The following is an 18,149-nucleotide window of genomic DNA, read 5'->3' as shown; positions in this document are numbered from 1 at the left end:
CTATTGCCATCTAACTCTGAAAGTATGATAGTAGCTGAAAGGTTTGTGGGACAAATGTTGCATGGGACAACAGGGGCCACAATATGACGTTGGTTTTTTGTTGCTAGGTGGAGTCGCATCAGAGATACGAAGGGCAACTTTGTTTTTTTAAGTGGGATGCTATAGTTTGGTACTTATTTTATGATAGCGGCTATCAAGACGAATCCAATGATGTGCAACAGTAAGGTCTTTGAAGGTCACCAAAGGTCAAAAGGTGGCTAAAGACAACACACATACCCATGCCCGAGCAAGGACTCACACCTCCAACAGTGGGAGCCACACTAACCATGGCAAGGCGCCCCAGACCGTGCAACTACCCCATGTGGCCTGTTGTTGGGTGGACTGTGAGAGGGTTTCCTCGAGTCATAGTTATTACTATTAGTAATAGTGTCGAAATAAAACAGTATCTCTGTCTCGAAAAAAAAAGTTTTACAAGAAAGTTCCAGACTGCATCAGTGTTGTGAAAAAGAACCTATAGTATCTGAAGAGTCGAATTCTATCAGTATTGTGAAAAAGAACCAAATTGTATTTCAAGAACCAAACTATCTATACATCTGTGAGAACTGAATAAATGAATTTCGTTACCATGTATCTTTGTGTTATTTACTGGAAACCTATCCCCACTGCACTGTATATATAAAAAAGTGTGCAAGACACCTATAAGATGGAGAATAACAAAATATATGTAAGGGGTAAGACTGGAAAATTAAAGAGACCTTTGGAGAAAAGAGAACCACATGTATGAATATCAAGAGCTCAGATGGAAAACCAATTATAAGCAAAGAAGGGAAAGCAGAGTGGTGGAAGGAGTATATAGAAGGCTATATCAGGGCGATGCGCTTGAGGGTAATATTATGGAAATGGAAGAGGATGTAGAGGAAGATGAAATTGTAGCTATGAAACTGCGTGAAGAGTTTGACAGAGTATTGAAAGATGTAAGTCAAAACAAGGTCCCGGGAGTAGACATCATTTCATTAGAAATACTTATAGCCTTGGGAGAGCCAGCCATGACATGACAAAACTCTTCCATCTGATGAGGCAGGTGAAATACCTTCAGACTTCAAGAACAATATAATTATTCCAATTCCAAAAAAACTATCAGTTTAATAAGCCATGGTAGCAAAATACTAACACGAATTCTTTGCGAACGAATAGAAAAACTGGTAGAAGCCAACCTCAGGGAAGATCAGTTTAGGTTCTGTAGAAATTTTGGAACACATAGGGCAGTACTGACTACACGACTAATCTTAGATGATAGGTTAAGGAAAGGCATTTGTAGACTTAGAGAAAGATTGTGACAATGTTGACTGGAATATGCCCTTTCAAATTTTGAAGGTGGCACGTGAAACATACAGAGAGCAAAAGGCTACTTTCAATTTGTACGGAAACCAGATGGCAGATATAAGAGTCGAGGGGGATGAAAGGGAAGTAGTGGCTGAGAAAGGAGTGAGACAGGATTGTAGCCTATCCCCGATGTTATTCAATTTCTATATTGAGCAAGCAGTAAAGGAAATAAAAGGAAAATTTTAAGTAGGAATTAAAGTCCATGAAGAAGAAATAAAAACTTTGAGGTTTGCTGATGACATTGTAATTCTGTCAGAGACAGCAAAGGAGCTGGAAGAGCAGTTGAATGGAATGGACAACGTCTTGAAAGGAGAATATAAGATGAACATCAACAAAAGCAAAACGAGGATAATGAAATGTAATCGACTTAACCAGGTGATGCCAAGGGAATTAGATTAGGAAATGAGACACTCAATGTAGTAAATGAGTTTTACTATTTGGGGAGCAAAATAACTGATGATAATCGAAGTAGAGAGGATATGAAGTGTAGACTGGCTATGGCATGGAAAGCGTTTCTGAAGAAGAGAAATTTGTTAACATTGAGTTTAGATTTAAGTGTTAGGAAGTCTTTTCTGAAAGTATTTGTACGAAGTGTAGCCATGTATGGAAGTGAAACATGGGCGATCAACAGTGTAGACAAGAACACAATAGAAGCTTTTGAAATGTGATGCTACAGAAGAATGCTGAAGATTAGAAGGGTAGATCATGTAACTAATGAGGAGGTACTGAATAGAATTGGGGAGAAGAGGAATTTCTGTCACAACTTGACTAGAAGAAGGGATCGGTTGGTAGGACACATTCTGAGGCATCAAGGGATCACTGGTTTAGTATTGGAGGAAAGCGTGGAGAGTAAAAATCGTAGAGGGAGACCAAGAGATTAATACACTAAGCAGATTCAGAAGGATATAATTTGCAGCACTGCACAGGATAGAGTAGCGCGAAGAGCTGCATCAAACCAATCTTTGGACTGAATACCACAATAACAATAACAAAATGTACTGGCTGTATGAGATTTCGCTTATCATGCAGCACACATTAGGTTGTGGGATCAGACAGCATGTGACTGTGTCCACTTCCAGAGACATTAGCACATATGTCTAAAATTATACCACATGTGCTTCAGAAGGATTTGAGGCACAGTATCTGGACAGAGGTGCATAATACACTCCTGGAAATTGAAATAAGAACACCGTGAATTCATTGTCCCAGGAAGGGGAAACTTTATTGACACATTCCTGGGGTCAGATACATCACATGATCACACTGACAGAACCACAGGCACATAGACACAGGCAACAGAGCATGCACAATGTCGGCACTAGTACAGTGTATATCCACCTTTCGCAGCAATGCAGGCTGCTATTCTCCCATGGAGACGATCGTAGAGATGCTGGATGTAGTCCTGTGGAACGGCTTGCCATGCCATTTCCACCTGGCGCCTCACTTGGACCAGCGTTCGTGCTGGACGTGCAGACCGCGTGAGACGACGCTTCATCCAGTCCCAAACATGCTCAATGGGGGACAGATCCGGAGATCTTGCTGGCCAGGGTAGTTGACTTACACCTTCTAGAGCACGTTGGGTGGCACGGGATACATGCGGACGTGCATTGTCCTGTTGGAACAGCAAGTTCCCTTGCCGGTCTAGGAATGGTAGAACGATGGGTTCGATGACGGTTTGGATGTACCGTGCACTATTCAGTGTCCCCTCGACGATCACCAGTGGTGTACGGCCAGTGTAGGAGATCGCTCCCCACACCATGATGCCGGGTGTTGGCCCTGTGTGCCTCGGTCGTATGCAGTCCTGATTGTGGCGCTCACCTGCACGGCGGCAAACACACATACGACCATCATTGGCACCAAGGCAGAAGCAACTCTCATCGCTGAAGACGACACGTCTCCATTCGTCCCTCCATTCACGCCTGTCGCGACACCACTGGAGGCGGGCTGCACGATGTTGGGGCGTGAGCGGAAGACGGCCTAACGGTGTGCGGGACCGTAGCCCAGCTTCATGGAGACGGTTGCGAATGGTCCTCGCCGATACCCCAGGAGCAACAGTGTCCCTAATTTGCTGGGAAGTGGCGGTGCGGTCCCCTACGGCACTGCGTAGGATCCTACGGTCTTGGCGTACATCCGTGCGTCGCTGCGGTCCGGTCCCAGGTCGACGGGCACGTGCACCTTCCGCCGACCACTGGCGACAACATCGATGTACTGTGGAGACCTCACGCCCCACGTGTTGAGCAATTCGGCGGTACGTCCACCCGGCCTCCCGCATGCCCACTATACGCCCTCGCTCAAAGTCCGTCAACTGCACATACGGTTCACGTCCACGCTGTCGCGGCATGCTACCAGTGTTAAAGACTGCGATGGAGCTCCGTATGCCACGGCAAACTGGCTGACACTGACGGCGGCGGTGCACAAATGCTGCGCAGCTAGCGCCATTCGACGGCCAACACCGCGGTTCCTGGTGTGTCCGCTGTGCCGTGCGTGTGATCATTGCTTGTACAGCCCTCTCGCAGTGTCCGGAGCAAATATGGTGGGTCTGACACACCGGTGTCAATGTGTTCTTTTTTCCATTTCCAGGAGTGTATATAGCTATCAAAGTGTGAGTAGGGTGAAACCAGTAAAAAAAAGGTACACAGAATGTAAGGTAACAGTCCATTTATTCCTCGTCCAATTTTAAAGTAATTTTACATTTTGGTAAATAGACAGAACACTATGTTGCCATTTCTTCTTCTTCTTGAAATATGGAGAGCAGGGCACTCGTAGAATTCCAGGTCTTGCATAGCTGCATACTTGTGGATTCCACACATCCTTTGATGTAGATGATGGTATCTGTGTAGTTAAGTAATTGAAACGATGTCACCATATCTTTATAGGGTGTACCAGCATTGTCCTAGGGAATTCCATGGGAGGCACGTGTTAACCATTTTGCATTCCTCCATGTTTTAGCACACTTCACATCCATGAAAGGCTTCGGTGATGCTATGCTTGCTGAGAACATCTCTTTTACGTCAGCATCTTCTGTGAATGTTGTGAATGCAATATCTTTAAATACAAACCATCTGTTTTCATTATCATAGAAACCTTGAACATCCGCAATAATGAAAACAGTCTGAGAAGCCATTCTGCAATGCTCTGAGTATGGCATAATACAACACCTGTTCATTTATATGGCTCGCTGCACAACACTTTTGAGTAGACAACAGTTAAACACATGGTCAAGTAGAACTAGAGCATATTCTGCAGTGTAGTCTGGGAACTTCTCTGAAGATTCAAATTCAATTTGTATATCTATCAGTCTTGATTGAACTACTTCATTCTGTTTTATGCTATCTGTTACAATGATTGGCATATAATTCGCTCATCATATTCTACAGGGACTATATACTGAGAGACGTCATTGCAGGGTTTCAGGACCAATGATTCCAGAAACTCACAGTTCGCATGTGTTGTCACCTTATGGTCCTACTATGAACTGCAATGCCGTAGTTTGTGTGCGGTAGTTTTGTACCTTATGCCCATTCGCTCTTAGATGTAGTCGCACAATGATATCTTCACCACCAAAGTTAAGAAGTTGATTACTCAAGTCCACAATACGCAGCTCCAGAAAATCCAATGTCAGAACTGTGGCTGGGAGGTATACAGCATTGGTGAGAGTCTCGAAAATCTTATGCTCCGATCCAGCTGACGGGAAGAATCCATAAACTGACGACTAAATCAATCGTTGAGATAGGAGTTCATTGCAATGTTACACTGACGGGGAGTTTATGCTAGTCATCCAGTTGTGTCTTTCTCGTTAAAGTCAATCATTGCATTCAGAGTCCTTATGTCGGATTTAAGTGTATTGGTGTTTGAATGTAGCTCAATCGCTTTTCCAGATTGTTCCAGAAAATCGTTTAAATCTTCAGTATCATATGCACTGGGTTCTATGCCCACAATTTCTTTTTTATTATTAATTTCCAGACGCAGTTTGTTAGTTTCTGTGCTATTGGGGATGCTGTTGTATGTCTCCAGCACAATCAGCGCAATACTCCATTCTCCAATATTTAAATCAATCGATGGAAAGTAATTCGCACGTAATACTGACGATAGTTCTTTTAAAGTCAAAGTATACGGGACTGCATCCGAATGTCAACTGCTGAATGGATCCTTTTTTCGTAAACTAGTAGATGACCTCACAGGTGAGTATTACAATCTCGGTAGCGTTGAAATTTGTAGGATACTTGTCTTCTGCTGTTTAATATTCTGGCGGAGGGATATCACTGCTTTCAGTGAACGTCACGTATATCACACCATCGACACCTTGTAATATCTGCTGCAATAGTTGGTATTTGGGATGAAACAGCGTTTTCGAGAGCACACATACGTGTTCAAAGTGGACGCCTTCTGGATGTGTTAGCAATGACATGAGAACATTTGTCTTTTTGCAATTGAATGGGCCCACAGTCACCGCTCACATATTATCAGGAAGGAGCATCCCATTCTTCTTCTTCTTCTGGTCTTCCACACAATCACTGGACCCATCGCATACAACAAAGTCCCTGTGACAAGGATGCTTCCCCCGTCCTGCCATGATACTGACTACATCAGGTATTGCAGTGCATTGTGCTTCTATAGAAGGAAAACACTTGCAATAATAATGAAACATGTACCCATTATTATATATATATATATATATATATATATATATATATATATATATATATATATATATATAGAGAGAGAGAGAGAGAGAGAGAGAGAGAGAGAGACAGACACGGAAAAGCCAAAGAAACTGGTACACTTGCCTAATATCGTGTAAGGCCTAAGCGAGCATGCAGAAGTGCCACAACATGACGTGGTATGGACTTGACTAATGTCTGAAGTAGTGCTAGAGGGAACTGTTACTGTGAATGCTGCAGGGCTGTCCATAAATTCGTAAGAGTATGTGGGGATGCAGATCCCTTCTGAACAGCACGCTGCAAGGCATCCCAGATATGCTCAATAATGTTTATGTCTGGGAAGTTTGGTGCCCAGTGAAAGCGTTTAAACTCAGAAGAGTGTTCCTGGAGCTACTCTGTAGCAATTCTGGACGTGTGGGGTGTCGCATTGTCCTGCTGGAATTGCCCAAGTTTGTCGGAATGCACAATGGACATGAGTGGATGCTGGTGATCAGAGAGGATGCTTACAATACGTGTCACCTGTGGGAGTCGCATCTAGACGTATCAGGGGACCCATATCACTCCAAGTGCACACGCCCCACATCATTACAGAGCCTCCACTAGCTTGAACAGCCCCCTGCTGACATGCAGGGTCCGTGTATTCATGAGGTTGTCTCCATACCCATACACATCCATCCGCTCGATACATTTTGAAACGAGACCCGTCCGACCAGGCAACACCTTTCCTGTCATCAACAGTCCAATGGCAGTGTTGACGGGCCTTGGCGAGGTGTAAAGCTTTGTGTCGTGCAGTCATCAAGGGTATACAAGTGGGCTTTTGGCTCCGAAAGCCAATATCGATGGTGTTTCGTTGAATGGTTCCCACACTGATACTTGTTGGTGGCCCAGCACTGAAAGTTGAGGCAATTTGCAAAAGAATTGTACTTCTGTGACGTTGAACGATTGTTTTCAGTCGTCATTGGTCCAGTATTTGCAGGATCTATTTCTAGCCATAGCGATGTCGGACATTTGATATTTTACCGTATTGCTGATGTTCACGGTACAGTCGTGAAATGGCAGTACAGGAAAACCCCTACCTCATCACTACCTCGGAGATGCTGTGTCCCATTGCTTGTACGCCGACTATAACACCACGTTCAAACTCACTTAAATCTTGATGACCTTCCATTGTAGCAGCGGTAACCGATCTAACAACTGCCAGACGCTTGTTGTCACATATAGGCGATCCCGACCGTGTTCTGCCCGTTTACATACCTCTGTATTTGAATACCCCTGCCTATACCAGTTTCTTTGGCGCTGTAGGATGGACGACATTAACAAAAACATCCACTGATTCTTTTTTCAGAGCATTCCACGAATAATTCTTTTTTGCAATGCACTAAATTCTGCATGGATTTATTTCAAACTGATTGGAGCGTCTGAAAACTCGGGTATTCTATCTGCAGCTTTATCGTGAATGGACTCCGTAGCTATTGGAGTTCACTTTGGCACTGCCTTGATACAAGAACTAAAGCACAGTTGCAGATCATCTACACATACACTACACATGTGGAGATGGTTCACAACGTCACTGTACACAGCGTGAATACATAGTAGACATCGCTCCATTCTTTCTAACGCATAAAATTTCACCATCCTTAATCCAAATAGGTTCGCTGCAATGGTTTGCTGTAAATAAGTGGATCGGTCTCCAGATTTCACTCTGAGCGCTGCATCATCACACACATTAGTGAGACAGATAGTGAAGAACACTCAGTATTGTAGAACACTTAGTATAATGTCGTTTACTGAAACTGAACTACACTTCTCGAACAATCACTATATACAAACAAAGAAAACAAATTTGCCGGTAGTTGATTTTATTAGTTCAATTGAACAGGCAGTTTGCAAACTACCTCCTGACGCTGCAGAGGAAGTTAGGAGGGAGGCATGCCGTGTTTTGACTAGGGCTCGTCCACCCAAGAGTAATGTAACAGCAGCAGAGAGGGCTGCTTTACGCTCTCTCAAAGTTGATCCCAGTATTGTTATTTTACCTGCTGACAAGGGCAATGCCACCGTTGTTTTAAATAAACATGATTATGTACAAAAGATGCAACGTTTACTATCTGACTCAGCGTATCACAGAATCGATGCTGACCGCACGAAAAGTGTTGAGAGAAAGACCAACAGCCTCCTGAAGAAAAGTGGTTTGTCGCAGGATACAATCAAGAGGCTTAACACCTATAGTGCCGTTCCCCCTAGGTTATATGGCCTTCCAAAGGTTCATAAGGAAGGGGTTCCTTTCCGTCCTATAGTGAGTAACATCGGCGCTCCGACATATCGTGTATCCAAGCATCTTGCTTCTCTGTTGAGTCCACAAGTAGGACTGTGTGATCAGGAACTCAGCTGATTTTTTACGTCGTTTGGAGGGACTGAGGCTGAATGACTCTGATATTTTAGTGAGTTTCGATGTGGTCTCTCTCTTCACTCGTGTTCCTCTGTCTGATTCGTTGCGGTTAATTGAAGCCAGGTTTGCTGCTGATTTAACTAATCTCTTTAGGCATGTGTTGACATCCACTTACTTTTTATTTAATGACCAGTATTACGAGCAGACAGATGGAGTTGCGATGGGTAGTCCGTTGTCTCCTGTGATCGCAAATTTATTTATGGAAGACTTCGAGGAACGTGCATTGGAGTCGGCGCCTTTAAAACCCGCCTGTTTCTTTAGATACGTTGACGATACCTTCGTTTTTGGCCTCACGGTAGGGAGGATTTGAATGTCTTTCTAGAACATCTGAACTCGATCCACCCGAACATTCGTTTTACGATGGAGGTGGAAGAGGATGGTTGCCTTCCCTTTCTCGACGTGTTGGTTAGGAGGAAGGATGATGGATCATTGGGACATGCAGTCTACAGGAAACGTACTCACACCGACTTGTACTTACAAGGTAATAGTTGTCACCATTCGGCTCAGCGTGAAGGGGTACTTCGTACCTTGGTACACAGGGCACATGTCGTTTCTGACGCTGAGACTTTGTCAGCTGAGCTGTCCCATCTTGAAGTTACATTTCGTCAAAACGGTTATAGTGATAGACAGATTGAACGTGCGTTGCGCTATCGACCAACTGTACATCGGGTGATTGATGATAATTCTGAGTCAACACCTAAGTCTACTGCCTTTTTGCCTTACGTAGGAAACACGTCCAATAAGATCGGTCGTATTTTACGGAAATACGATGTGAAATGTGTTTTCCAACCTCCATCTAAAATTAGAGCACTTTTGAGTTCCGTTAAGGATGATCTTGGACTGCGTAAGGCGGGTGTATATCGTATTCCTTGTAGCTGCGGCATGGCATATATTGGTCAAACTATCAGGACCGTGGAGGACAGATGTACTGAGCATAAACGGCACACACGATTACAGCAGCCAAATAGATCTGCAATTGCCGAACACTGCTTGGATACTGGTCACCCCATGTTATATAATAACACCGAGATATTGGCATGCACGTCCAGCTATTGGGACAGTGTCATTAGTGAGGCAGTTGAGATTAAATTAGCGAGCAACCTCGTTAACAGGGATGGAGGTTTCTGTTTAAACTCTGTTTGGAATCCGGCTCTCTCCCTTGTCAAAAAACAGAGGAACAGAGTCAATGCTGCCTCACCTGCGAATTCATAGTCTCACTATCGATAGCTCTGACTTTGGTCATCTTTGGTGGCACTAGTGTTCAGTGTGTGTGTGTGTGTGTGTGTTATCTTTCCTGCTTCTGTCGGAGAACCGAGGAATTAAATTTGTATGTACGCCGCCTGTCCGTTGCAGTTTGCCTTGAAAATGGCGGGGTGTTCTCCCGCCGAAATATCGGCGGTCGCTGAAAGTGTTACCTGTCTGAATTCCCGGAAGTTATTTGAAAGTTGTATACGCCAGGAGAAACTCAGGTCTCACATTGTTTTCCTCTTGGTTGCGCCTGCAAGTGCTTGTGTATGTTCTATGGTACACAGGGGTGCCTTGAGTGTAGTCTGCCTGGCAGGGGCCGTCTGTGGCAGACGTAACAGTAGCATCAGGCCAGCACTGTAAATGTCGAGGGCAAACAGAGGTTCGTTATACTCCATAGTCTTCTGAGTATTGATGTAGGGTATTGCATGATTCAAAGGGTGGTGCGCATTTGGAGCCCATACTGACTTGCACCGTGCTGTCTGAAATAGCCAGTGGACTTCTGCAAGTCAGAGACATGCTGTCTTCATCGATGAGTGATATGGAGAATAGCAGCTCCTTGTCCTGCCCCCAACATGCTGAGCAGATTCATTACAGTGTCCCAAATGCTCAAGGTCACCACCCCTGCTGCAAGTCCCAAGACTTTGGGGGATGATGTTGCTGGTTTGGGTCCTGACAAGCTGAAGGCTGATGCAGGTCCCAATGAGCTGGATGCCATTGGTGCTGCCGCAGGTCTAGATATGCTGGAGGTCACTTTAGCTGTTGAACAAGAAAGAGGAGGAACCATTACATGTTGGACAAAGAAATGGAGCTGGACAAAGAAAAATCAGTAGCAATAGAAAGACATGTAAGGAGTTCTTACTCTTTTGATTCTTCCTATTCTGCTGGGAGGCGCTGGACAAACCTGGCTGTTGCTGTTGATGCTTCATGCTCCTTCCGCTGACTGAGACAGGCAGGCTACCGTGATCGCTTTATATCCCTCACTCCACAATCACATGACTGGATACAGTGCTTCCATTGGTTCCCATCAAAAATTTAAGCACTCTCTGGTGGCAGTATTGTGAACGTGGTCAGTAAGGCTGGGGTTGTTGAAGACCACACTTTAGTCTCTTAGGTATATTGACTGGCCATTTCAAAAAAGTTAGACAATTCTTGCACAAGCAACTATCTGCGTGAGTTGTGAAAAGCATCTTCAGCCCATCGCACTACTACATCACCATTATTTGCTGAAAGTATTCTTTTCCTTACGCTCCTCGATTATCTTCCTTTTACAATGCTCACATAGGGCGCTATGGACACAATCCTCAGTTGAATGTTTACAGGTAATACAGTTATTAAAGTCCTCTCTGTTCAACGTCAGCATCTCGTCCATTGAACATATTGCAAGCATTTCCCACCCAATTTCCTGTAGGATATCAGCCAAAATAAAGAAAATTAACTACCATAAGTGCTTCCACACCAATAGTTCAGGACAGGCTGAATGATTTTTACTGCCAATGTTTTTCCTGTATTGGCGGAAGAAGGGGAAGGAAGGAGTGGCGTAGGAATGGGGGGAGGGGAAATGGTGAATGGGTGGGGGAGGGGGATGTGGGGAGATGGAAACTCATGGTAAATGTTAATGAAAATGTCTTGTGACTAGGGGCTCCCATTGGGTAGACTGTTTGTCAGGTGCAAGTCTTTCGATTTGACGCCACTTCGGCGACTTGCGCGTCGATGGGGATGAAATGATGGTGATTAAGATAACACAACACCCAGTCCCTGAGCGGAGAAAATCTCCGACCCAGCCGGGAATCAAACCCGGGCCCTTAGGATTTACATTTTGTCGCGCTGACCACTCAGCTACCAGGGACGGACGGAAACCCACAGGGGTGGGAGGAGGGTCCGCCATCTTGAATAAATTACAACTGTCGTAGGATCCCCCTTATCTCACTATTCCTGATGACACAGCAGGTGCAGCACGTGCTCAGATTTCATCCCTGGGAGATGTTCGGTGCTACTTGCACAATGCATCAATCTTACAGACGTCCAGAGCATGACCTGTAGGTGTGAGAATTTTCCACAGACCACTGCCGAAAGTAGTGACACACTAGTTGTGCCCAGCATCTGTAGGAATCCTTCTATACGTCCATCCGGCTTCCCACAGAGCCATATAGTGAGCCCATACAAACGGACGAAGCTGTTCAACACGAGTATGTGCTCATTGGTGGCGCACAGTTGCACCTTAACGTGAATACTGCAAATCTGGCAACCTTTTTACAACCACATTTTGGCAGAACTGATTCTTATGTAAAAGACTCATGTCATTTCATTGAGGAACTGGAGGGAATAGCTTTGGCTCCTGAGGATATTCTTGTCAGTTTTGGCATAGTGTCTTTATTTACTATGATTCCGCTTAACGAAGTTATGGTTTACATAGCGGATGTTTTCCCAGCAGATTTGCTGCTCTTTTCAGACACTGTCTTACCTCTAGTCATTTCCAGTGGGAAGACGTGTTTTATGAGCAGTTTGATGGTGTGGCCATGGGTAACCCACTGAGTCGTACGATCGCCAGTTTTTACATGGAAAAATTCGAACAATTAGCTCTGCAAAAAGCGAATAAGACACCATGTCGATGGTATCGACACGTGCATGATACATTTGTGGTTTGGTCACATGGTAAAAAAGCCTTGAGGAATTCTTTTGTTATTTAAATAGTATAAATCCTAAAATCCATTTTACGATGGAAATGGAGAAAGACAATGCAATATCCTTCCGTTATGAGACAGACTGATGACAGCTTGAAACATAATGTCTTTCAGAAGGGTACAGATACCGACAGATACTTGCATAAGGATTCCAATCATCATCCACAACATAGAAGAGGTGTAATTAAAAGTCTAGTGAACAGAGCTAAAAGGATTTGTGTGCCGGAATACCTGGACGCCGAGTTAAAACATCTAAAGCAGGCTTTTGAGAAGAATGGGTACTCTAGTAAGGAAATAAATAGAGTTTTGCGGCCGAATAACAGGAGGCCTAAGGATAACGAAAGGACGCAGCGATGGAAGAACACGGTTTCTATACCCTTCATCAAAAAAGTAACGGATCAAATCGGCAAGATTTTCAGGAAACATAACGTTCGACCGATTTTCAGACCAACTAAGAAAATAGGCCAAGCACTTCGTTCCGTTAAGGATAAACGTCCCCCTCTGTCTGCAAGTGGTGTGTACAAGATTCCGTGTGCATGTGGCAGGGTCTACGTTGGAACTACAAAGAGAAGTGCGAATACACGGTTGAAGAAACATAAAAGTCTTTGCCGACTAGGGAAAACAGACAAGTCAGCCGTGGCGGAACATGCTCTTCAGTTGGGTGATCACGTAGTGAAATTTTCGGAAACTGAAGTTTTATGTGCTATGTCGAACTATTATCGCTGCTATATAGAGTAGCCATCGAAATATATAAACATGGGGTGATTTTAACAGAAAAGAAGAAGCTATGAAACTCAGCGATATATGGACAGTGTCGCTACAGAGTCGATTAGAAGTTTTTATCTTTGACGTACTATGATCGACGGATATATTTTATCTTTAAAAAGGTCTATCTCTGATATCACGTGAAATCCAGACCACGCCTACTTTCCACGGTATTTAGGCTTTTCTTCGACGTCCGACTCGTCAATCGGCAAGACTGAGAACAACCAGGAGCACCTCCGAAGATGTCCAACGTAGCTTTGAATGAAACTTCAGGGATAGAAGAGATTCATGGACCGCGCCATACAACCGAGAATAATTCTCGGTAGCTAAAACATTTGGTCGTGAAAGCCTTCATTGTATTATGTCCACCTCTATACTCAGCACAGTAACTGACTACAACGTCAAAATTGTGAGGATACACTGAGGCTCCCGAGCGCCGATTACTGTGACAAATGAACCACTAACACTACAACCCCTCAACATATCCATGTTACACCCTGGTTCCTTGGCACAGTCCTTGATGGTGTTGCATTTTTTTTCTAGCAGTGTGTTTCATTTAGTAACATTTTTCATCAGTACTTTATTTTGATAAGCCTACTGAAAAAATTATAAAATTTCAGACAGTATGAGAGACAGCAAAGGACTTGCAAGAGCAGTTGAATGGAATGCACAGTGTCTTGAAAGGAGGATATAAGATGAGCATCAACAAAAGCAAAACGAGGATAATGGAATGTAGTCTAATTAAATCGGGTGATGCTGAGGGAATTAGATTAGGAAATGAGACACATAAAGTAGTAAAGGAGTTTTGCTGTTTGCGCAGCAAAATAACTGATGATGGTCGAAGTAGAGAGGATATAAAATGTAGACGCAATGGCAAGGAAAGCGTTTCTGAAGAAGAGAAATTTGTCAACATCGAGTATAGATTTAAGTGTCAGGAAGTCGTTTCTGAAAGTATTTGTATGGAGTGTAGCCATGTATGGAAGTGAAACATGGACGATAAATAGTTTGGACAAGAAGAGAATAGAAGCTTTTGAAATGTGGTGCTACAGAAGAATGCTGAAGATTAGATGGGTAGATCACTTAACTAATGAGGAGGTATTGAATAGAATTGGTGAGAAGAGGAGTTTGGCACAACTTAGTGTATTCATCTCTTGGTCTCCCTCTACGACTTTTACCCTCCACGCTGCCCTCCAATACTAAATTGGTGATCCCTTGATGCCTCAGAACATGTCCTACCAACCGATCCCTTCTTCTCGTCAAGTTGTGCCACAAACTTCTCTTCTCCCCAATCCTATTCAATACCTCCTCATTAGTTATGTGGTCTACCCATCTAATCTTCAGCATTCTTCTGTAGCATCACATTTCGAAAGCTTCTATTCTCTTCTTCTCCAAACTATTTATCGTCCATGTTTCACCTCCATACATTGCTACACTCCATACAAATACGTTCAGAAACAACTTCTTGACACTTAAATCTATACTCGTAGTTAACAAATTTCTCTTCTTCAGAAACGCTTTCCTTGCCATTGCCAGTCTACATTTTATATCCTCTCTACTTCGACCATCATCAGTTATTTTGCTCCCCAAATAGCAAAACTCCTTTACTACTTTAAGTGTCTCATTTCCTAATCTAATTCCCTCAGCATCACCCGACTTAATTCGACTACAGTCCGCAGCTCGTGGTCGTGCGGTAGCGTTCTCGCTTCCCACGCCCGGGTTCCCGGGTTCGATTCCCCGCGGGGTCAGGGATTTACTCTGCCTAGTGATGACTGGGTGTTGTGTTTAGGTTTAAGTAGTTCTGAGTTCTAGGGGACTGATGACCATAGATGTTAAGTCCCATAGTGCTCAGAGCCATTTGAACCATTTTTTTTGAATTCGACTACATTTGATTATCCTCGTTTTGCTTTTGTTGATGTTCTTGTTATATCCTCCCTGCAAGACACTATCCATTCCGTTCAAGTGCTCTTCCAAGTCCTTTGCTGTCTCTGACAGAATTATAATGTCATCGGCGAAACTCAAAGATTTTATTTCTTCTCCATGGATTTTAATACCTACTCCGAATTTTTCTTTAGTTTCCTTTGCTGCTTGCTCAACATACAGATTGAATAACATCGGGGAGAGGCTACAACCCTGTCTCACTCCCTTGCCAACCACTGCTTCCCTTTCACGTCCCTCGACTCTTATAACTGCCATCTGGTTTCTGTACAAATTGTAAATAGCCTTTCGCTCCCTGTATTTTACCCCTGCCACCTTCAGAATTTGAAAGAGAGTATTCCAGTCAACATTGTCAAAAGCTTTCTCTAAGTCTACAATTGCTAGAAACGTTTTTTTTATAAACCTACTCAAAAAAGTTACATAAATCTGCTTAGGAAGAACTGCAGGTAACTTTGGCAGTCTTTCAGGGTCGCAGGGTCACCCTGATACGGTTGACCCTTTTGTCTGCTGGTAAATGAATCGGACCGTCCGTGCCCACAGGATAATGGCCTCTGCACCCACGACGTGAAGACCAAGTCCGCCTGTACTGGCGACTCCGGCGGCCCGGTCTTCTGCGAAGGACAGTTCATCCAGTTCGGACTAGTCGTGGGCGCCCTCTACGAGAACTGCACGCATTGGTACTGCGGCGCGCCGGCTGTATGGAACATCCACATGTTCGTCGGCTTCTACCGCGACTGGATCGACTATACGATGCACAGGTACTCCGAGCCTCGGTCGGCCAGCCACCGGCGAAGAGCCAGCTCGCTGGCAACTCTGCTGGCCGGCTTCCTGCTGGCGCAGCTCAGCCCTCCAATAAACACTCACACGCCTCTCTGATCTGTCGCTTATTTATTTCTACATCTACATCTACAAACATACTCCGCAATCCATCATACGGTGCGTGGCGGAGGGTACCTCGTACCACAACTAGCATCTTCTCTCCCCGTTCCACTCCCAAACAGAACGAGGGAAAAATGACTGCCTGTATGCCTCTGTACGAGCCCTAATCCCTCTTATCTTTGTGGTCTTTCCGCGAAATGTAAGTTGGCGGCAGTAAAATTGTACTGCAGTCAGCCTCAAATGCTGGTTCTCTAAATTTCCTCAGTAGCGATTCACGAAAATAACGCCTCCTTTCCTCTAGAGACTCCCACCCGAGTTCCTGAAGCATTTCCGTAACACTCGCGTGATGATCAAACCTACCAGTAACAAATCTAGCAACCCGCCTCTGAATTGCTTCTATGTCCTCCCTCAATCCGACCTGATAGGGATCCCAGACGCTAGAGCAGTACTCAAGAATAGGTCGTATTAGTGTTTTATAAGCGGTCTCCTTTACAGATGAACCACATCTTCCCCAAATTCTACCAATGAACCGAAGACGACTATCCGCCTTCCCCACAACTGCCATTACATGCTTGTCCCACTTCATATCGCTCTGCAATGTTACGCCCAAATATTTAATCGACGTGACTGTGTCAAGCGCTATACTACTAATGGAGTATTCAAACATTACAGGATTCTTTTTCCTATTCATCTGCATTAATTTACATTTATCTATATTTAGAGTTAGCTGCCATTCTTTACACCAATCACAAATCCTGTCCAAGTCATCTTGTATCCTCCTACAGTCACTCAACGACGACACCTTCCCGTACACCACAGCATTATCAGCAAACATCATTTATGTAGACAGAAAACAACAGCGGACCTACCACAAAAAAAAAAAAATGGTTCAAATGGCTCTGAGCACTATGGGACTTAACAGCTGAGGTCTTCAGTCCCCTAGAACTTAGAACTACTTAAACGTAACTAACCTAAGGAGATCACACACATCCATGCCCGAGGCAGGATTCGAACCTGCGGTACCGGACTGAAGCGCCTAGAACCGCTCGGCCACCGCGGCCGGCGGACCTACCACACTTTCCTGGGGCACTCCAGATGATACCCTCACCTCCGATGAACACTCACCATCGAAGACAACGTACGGATTCTATTACTTAAGAAGTCTTCGAGCCACTCACATACTTGGGAACCAATCCCATATGCTCGTACCTTAGTTAGGAGTCTGCAGTGGGGCACCGAGTCAAACGCTTTCCGAAAGTCAAGGAATATGGCATCCGTCTGATACCCTTCATCCATGGTTCGCAAAATATCATGTGAAAAAAGGGCGAGTTATGTTTCGCAGGAGCGATGCTTTCTAAAGCCATGCTGATGCATAGACAGCAACTTCTCTGTGTCAAGCAAATTCATTATATTCGAACAGAGAATATGTTCGAGAATCCTGCAACAAACCGATGTTAAGGATATTGGTCTGTAATTTTGAGGATCCGTCCTTCTACCCTTCTTATATACAGGCGCCACTTTTCCAGTCGCTCGGGACTTTACGTTGGGCAAGAGATTCGCGATAAATGCTAGCTAAGTAAGGAGCCAATGCAGTAGAGTACTCTCTGTAAAACCGAATGGGAATCCCATCAGGACCTGGCGATTTATTTATTTTTTACCCATTGAGGTGCTTCAAAACCCCAGGGATGTCTATCACTATGTCCTCCATACGGGAATCTGTACGAGACTCAAACGGCGGTGTGTTTGCACGACCCTCCTGCGTGAAAGATTTCTCAAATGCTAAATTTAAAATTTCAGCTTTCGTTTTGCTGTCTTCCGTTTCTAGGCCAGACTGATCAGTGAGTGACTGGATGGAAGCCTTCGACTCGCTTACCGATTTTACGTAAGACCAGATATTCCTTGGGTTTTCAGCAAGATATTTTGCTAAGGTATGACGGTGGTAGTGGTTGAATGCTTCGCGCATCGCTCTTTTTACAGCAGCACGAATCTCTAATAACTTTTGCCTGTCCTCATTCTCCCGATCTTTCTTGTACCGCGAGTGTAACTGCCTTTGCTTCCTGAGCATTTTCCTAATTGCGTTGTTAAACCACGGTGGGTCTTTTCCGTCCGTAACCCACTTTTTCGGCACATACTTGTCCAATGCGTGATTTA

General features: G+C 44.3%; 1 protein-coding gene across 1 annotated transcript in view; it reads left to right on the top strand.

The window, feature by feature from the left end:
• Positions 1 to 15,995, top strand: part of LOC126209855 (serine protease 44-like) — a 122,754-nt gene extending 106,759 nt beyond the window's left edge. The window contains exon 3 of the mRNA XM_049938982.1: positions 15,660 to 15,995. Coding sequence (XP_049794939.1) covers positions 15,660 to 15,995 — 336 coding nt within the window. The remainder of the gene's footprint in view (positions 1 to 15,659) is intronic.
• Positions 15,996 to 18,149: the final 2,154 nt, after the last annotated feature.

Source organism: Schistocerca nitens, chromosome 10 (assembly GCF_023898315.1).
Source record: "Schistocerca nitens isolate TAMUIC-IGC-003100 chromosome 10, iqSchNite1.1, whole genome shotgun sequence".
NCBI lineage: Eukaryota > Metazoa > Arthropoda > Insecta > Orthoptera > Acrididae > Schistocerca > Schistocerca nitens.
This window is presented reverse-complemented; position numbering and strand designations above follow the sequence as displayed.